This window comes from Pinus tabuliformis, chromosome 1_2 (genome assembly GCF_031772625.1).
Source record: "Pinus tabuliformis cultivar Carrire ecotype Pingquan chromosome 1_2, CPIR1, whole genome shotgun sequence".
Classification (NCBI taxonomy): domain Eukaryota; kingdom Viridiplantae; phylum Streptophyta; class Pinopsida; order Pinales; family Pinaceae; genus Pinus; species Pinus tabuliformis.
This window is the reverse complement of record NC_142298.1, coordinates 661230016-661236123: the sequence shown is the minus strand read 5'-3', so window position 1 is coordinate 661236123 and position 6108 is coordinate 661230016. Positions and strand designations below refer to the sequence as shown.

Below are 6108 nucleotides of genomic sequence, written 5' to 3'. Positions count from 1 at the left end.
CATCATCATCTTCTTTAGCATCCACTTTCTTTCCAAAGTCACAGGAGTAGCTTATGTAAGCACTTTCATGTGCCAGAAGAAGTCACTAAATGGATAAGCACGGAATTGGGAAATTTACAGCCCGTTTTGCCAGCAAAGAGCATAAATGTCTCTTTAATTCATTCTAGCATGGCTTGTGATGTGGCTATTGAGCGGCAATAGCCTTGTAATTAGAATGCATGTTACCAGGAACTTCAAAATTGTTACATTCAGTTTTGTATATTTACAGCTTTGGAATATAGCCTTTGTTTATATTGAAAACTTGTGGCCATGAATATACTGCTAACTAAACTTGATTTGTAGTTGTAGTTAATTTGGAAGTTTAATCGAGTACTTGTGAAGAAAGAGTGAAGATTCAGCAGGTTAATAATTGCAGAGCCATGAACCTATGCTATTTTTAGATGTTTTTGAACATTTTTCTATCTTTAGCTCATTTCGTGTTGAACTGGTAACAAAGAAAATTATTCCCTTATTAGTAAAACCTATTTTCAATTTTATGTGTTGTCAATTACCTGATTTTCCATTTACCAATTGCAATTGCAAGTAGAGAGGTATCTACGTACAAGTAATTCTAACATCACCCCTTAGTGTTTACCTGGGGAAATATTATTTCATTATCTCATTTGTATAAAAGTATCCCATCATTAACTTATATTGATAGTTTGCATTATATTGAGCACTCCCCTTTATTGACAAGTTTATTCAGTTTTTGTACCATTTCATATCTTCAGACCTCTCTTTATGGGTCTTTTAGGTCTGCTAAGCCTTCCTTTATGCTGCTTTGTGATGGTTTATGCTGTCTATCATAATATCTTCCCCATATGGGCTCTAGCTGAATATCTTCATCATGTTCTGCAATCATAATGTATATGTTTGTCATGTCTGTCATATTTCTTAAAGGTAAGTTTTTGGCTATAAACTGAATTTTGAGGGAGGTTAGAATGATCTCTAAGCATCTGAAACAAGATGGTTTACTAGTTTGTAATATTTAATGATTGCAATACAATCTTGTATGTGTAATAAGCTGGTAAGATAGTGTTTGCTATGCAATCATTGCATGAATGAAGTACCTGGTGATGTCTCTCTAAAATAGTAATTAACTTTCTATGGCTTGGACTATCATTGAAACGGTTTTATCATTAATCATGCTTGTGGTGTTAATATTTATATCGCTTAGATAATGATGGAAGAATTTGTGTTACCCATAATGCTTATGGTTTTTGTTCACCATTAGTTTCACTTTCTCACAAATAGTTTGAGAATGAACAACAAAATTATTGTTGCCCTTGATTCTTCTTGCTTTGCTCTCTCTTAATTGTTTTCATTCCTTGTTATGAGAAGAATGGGTGAAATATAAAAAGAAGCCATATATGATGCACTTTCTTAATCCTGTCATGAAACTTTTGGTATCTTGTAAAACATAAGATCTGATAACTATCACATCATATTAAAATTGTTAACAATATGGACAGCGTTAGACAAATTGATTTTCAGGTTTCTAAAGATTGCAGAAATGATTTGATTACTTTCAACAATCCCTGAATCTTTTTTTATTTTGAATGGAAAATCTAATTTGACAATAACAAAGTCAAAATTATATTTTTGAAGTTCTTTAATAAACTTTTTACCATCTTGTTTAAACATTTACGATCTTCAAAACTACATGGCTTGGACATTTTTCGGAAAGGATCAGTTGTATCATTGAATGTAATCGTGTGCACTCTTTGGTGTTTGTGATGTGAGAGCTTATTTTATCACAAAAATAGAGTGATGCTTATGAAGATGCCTCTAAGATCCTTATCAAAATTTTGAAAATTTAAGTTCTTTAAGCTCAGACACAATTTACAGCAGTGTCAAAATACCAAAGCTACCCTATATTTATCCACATTTTATAAAATAATGCAAAGGATCTAAACTAATTTCTATTCTCGACAAAAAAATGTAGAACTTTGTTTCTTGTATTGTTTCTTGTCACTAATTGCAAGTAATCCTCTTAGCTGTCTTACAAGGACAGCCAGAACACCAACTGCATATTTTCTAGTTTATATCTAAGAATTGGAGAGGTTGGAGATGGGAGTTATTAGACACTACCTATCTCAATACACAAGCCAGGAGACTTGCAAAAGAATATAATCCCAAAACCTTTTATTGGTACTAAGATTAAGGGGAGGAAATCCAATGACCATGAACATAATTGGCACAAAAGAATGCCAGCTCTTTGTGATGCAAAATTTCCTCTAAGATGAGACTGCTTGCGGCTTGCCTAGTTCATTTTGTATATGGGCGCTCCCTCTGAACTAAAGGAAGGCTTTATGGAACAGGATCAACAGATAGAAATTGCAGATATTGGGGTTATCCAGAATATGTTGATCATGTTTTTGGAGGTGCCTTTTGTTGAGGAAATAGGACATGGATAGAAGGCCATTCTATGGGTATGTTGACATCATAACTATATTGGCGGGCTGTCCTTCTCAAAGATCCTTGGTGATACCACAAATCTATATGGAATGCGTGGCAGGTAATCAGGACAGTCTTTGGAGATAGAGTTATTAGGCACCTATCTTAATGTGCAGGCCAGTAAACTTGTATAAAAAGATGGCCCCTAAACCTTTTATTGAAAGTAAACTTAAATAGAAAATGGTATTCGAATGATGACAAACATGAATGGCACACAACCAGCACAAAAGTTTCCCCTATCTGGTTGTAATGCAAGGTTTCCCTTTAAGATGTGGTTACTTTCATGGTTCATTCGGTCTATGTCACTCCCAACTAAAGCAACCTGCGTCATAAAACAGGAACCGGAATTGCAGCTTGACCATGCTTTTGTGACACAAAAGTGCGCTAGCTATTTGTGATGAAAGGTTTCGTTTAGGATGAGATTCCTTGCCTGGTTCATTATCTATATGGCACTCCTAACTAAAGGAAAGCTCCATGAAACCAGACTAACAGATCAAAATTGCAGCTATGCCTATTTGGAGGTGCTTTTCAAGGATCCTTGGTACTGCTGTAAATCTATCTGAAATGTATGGCAGGTAATCAGGGTAATTTGCAGTAGCGTAAGAGATGATCTATGCCACAGTGGAGGAGAGCCCCATGCTCAGTTCTAACATATTCCTTGATTGGCTGTAGGACCAATATTCTACTCACTCCAACTCCCCCACTTTGTGTGCAACTCTCTGAGTGCTTAAAGAACTTCTCACCTCCTCTGTACCAAAATGTTTGAAGATCTGTCCAGACAAAGGGTACTTATAATTGGTGGATTTTCAATTTCCAATTATATAGCCATTCAATTTTCATATCATCTGATTGCTCTAAGAAATTGTGTAAAGCTAATGTACAATCTAGATCTGGTGCACTTGCCCTGGCATACGTCGATAGTGGGCAAACCTGGGGATGTTAATTCGATGTAATGATGGTTTTTGCATCCCTTTTAGTAATCTTCCTATCAGGCTTTTAAAGATAATGAAAAAAATTGCCCCAATTCTGAGGATTGCGCAAGAATTTAAAAAATACACAACACCAAAATCTTGAAAATTGCTACTGAATAGCACCATGGCTTTTGTTTCTAGAGTTTGTTCACTGAAGTACAATACTTTACAAATGGGCCTGGAAGCAAACTATTATTATCAATTTGAACGGTTAAAATACTACACCTACACAAAGAAAAATACAGGAAAATTGGTTAATTCAACAGTTATAACAACTGGATCAAGCTCCACTATCCTTACTCCTTTCTGGGCTCCAAGCTTGCCCTTCGGAGTCCCTCTCTTTGCATAGAAACGGATCAAACCTGTCCAGAGCTTGTAAACCCAGATGGTGCTCCCGAAAAGAGCCAGAATAACAGTAACCATCCATGAACTAGCCATCCAGTAAGGAATAACGGCATCTGCCTTACCAGCTAAGTAGAAGGAGGCCAACTTCCATGCCAACCAAGGCCCAACAATGCACCTCACCACGGTAAAATACAGAGTGAAAAATGGAGAAACAGAACTATAGATCATGTTGGCCAAGGCAGACTCCGTTTTAGCCATACGAGAAATAGTCCACACATTCTGTAATGGAGTCGTCGATTCCCCTGCAGCTATCAGAGAGATGGCCGAGAGCCCTCCATGGCCTGCATAGTACCTGCAAGTTACTAGGTAGAAGGAAGAGGTGATCAGATGGGTTGGCAAGCAAATAGTGGAGCAAGTCCACAACGAAATATGTAGTGTTGAACTCGATGATTTTGTTCTCTAAATCTGTGTTGGGTGCATCACCCCAATCAAAATAAAAAACTGAATCAGTGACTTCACATTAAAGAATGCCTTCACATAATACCAAATCACCTTCTATCTAATATCGAAAACCCATAAACCCAATATCGAAAACCCATGTTCCAAAATTATAAATCATAGATATATATAATCAAATTAACTGCATTGCAATTCTATCCAGTATCCAAAACCCATAAACCCCAGTTCAAAAATTATCGAAAACCCATGTTCCAAAATTATAAATCATAGATATATATAATCAAATTAACTGCATTGCAATTCTATCCAGTATCCAAAACCCATAAACCCCAGTTCAAAAATTATAAATCATATATATGTCATCAAATTAACTGCATTGCAATTAATTTTAAAGACTGGAAGATGATTGATTTTGAGACTCTGGTCCAGAGACCGCAACGTCCGAGAATTGATCCAGTTCAAACTCTTGGCTGCAACTCTTTACAATGGATAGCTTCGAAGCTGGAACCACACTTTTCTTCAGTGAATGGAAGCTCCTGGATGGAGGAGCCAGGAGCCATTGTTAATGTCCGATTTTAACAGAGGTTTATTTGAAATAGGAGATTTTTTTTAACTGAAGAAAGTCTCCAGAGAAGCTCTCAGGAATATATACTCTTGTGGAAGATTAGACAACAAGAACTCCCCCACAACAAGACAAGACCAGACCTAACTCCCCCGCCTAATCTAACGGTTGGACCACATCAGTGGCACTATCTGAAATTGGAGATTTACTTGTTGAAGATCTCACAACAATCCACTGACCATGGGAGGTTGCAGGACAACTTGGCCTGTCAGCACCATCTTCAAATTTACAGGCTGCGGCCAATACCATCACACGGTTCCGGGCAGAAAGATTTGGGCATTGCTCAATTGAACCATTCACCTCTGCATTGCATTTTCTCGTTGGACTTGGCACGCTGAGTGACAGAGGACTACTCTGAGAATTGTACGAATCCCATACTTGATTCCCAATAGCCAAACTACTGGTTGGGGACGACCCTGGTTCAGTAACAATCTCTTCTTTCTCCATGGCGTTGCAGACCTCATCTAAAAAACGGTGCTTTAACAGCTCTCCACTGGTCCACCTCTTCTTGGGATCCCTCCGAAAGCATTTCTCTAAGAAATCCCGCATCTGAGGTGAAAGCGATGCAGGCAACTCAGGCAGCTCCTCTGTGCATCCAATTCGATACATTGCGGCGAGGGGACTGGAAACGTGGCTCCATGGAGGCCTGCCAGTGGCCATCTCAAGTACAGTGCAGGCGAGAGACCAAATATCAGAAGCAGGCCCCTGCTCCACCTGGTTCACCACCTCTGGAGCCATCCACTGAGGGGTCCCCCTCAATTGCAGGGCCTCCTGGCCCTTCTTGTCATCATCAATCCTCTTGGCAGAGCCAAAGTCAGCAAGCTTCACACCATTGACACCCACAAGAATATTCTTGCCCTTGATATCACAGTGCACAATCCCCTGCTTGTGGAGGTAATCGATCCCACGTAGAATGTCGCGTGTGTATGCCTTGATCACTGATTCATACAGCTTCCCTCCAAACTTAGTCAGCAGATCCCTCAAGCTGCCACCCGGCGCGTACTCCATGAACAAATTGTGCACCCCTGCACCGTTCTCGAAGCTGTAGGCGCGCCCCAAGCAGCGAACGATGTATGCAGAGTCCAGGCTTCGTAAAATGTTGTACTCATTGTCCACAGCGACACTAAATTGGGTTGTGGATTTGATTGCAAAGAGTTGGCCATTAGACCTTTTCATGGCGAGGCTGACTGTTCCAGAAGCTCCAGACCCAACCAT

At 39.0% G+C, this 6108-nt stretch overlaps 1 protein-coding gene across 1 annotated transcript; it reads right to left on the bottom strand.

Annotated features, from left to right (window-relative positions):
* Positions 1-4989: 4989 nt before the first annotated feature.
* Positions 4990-6108, bottom strand: LOC149207422 (mitogen-activated protein kinase kinase kinase 20-like). Its single transcript, XM_089398035.1, has one exon. It carries the CDS (start codon positions 6106-6108, stop codon positions 4990-4992), a length of 1119 nt encoding a protein of 372 aa, XP_089254161.1.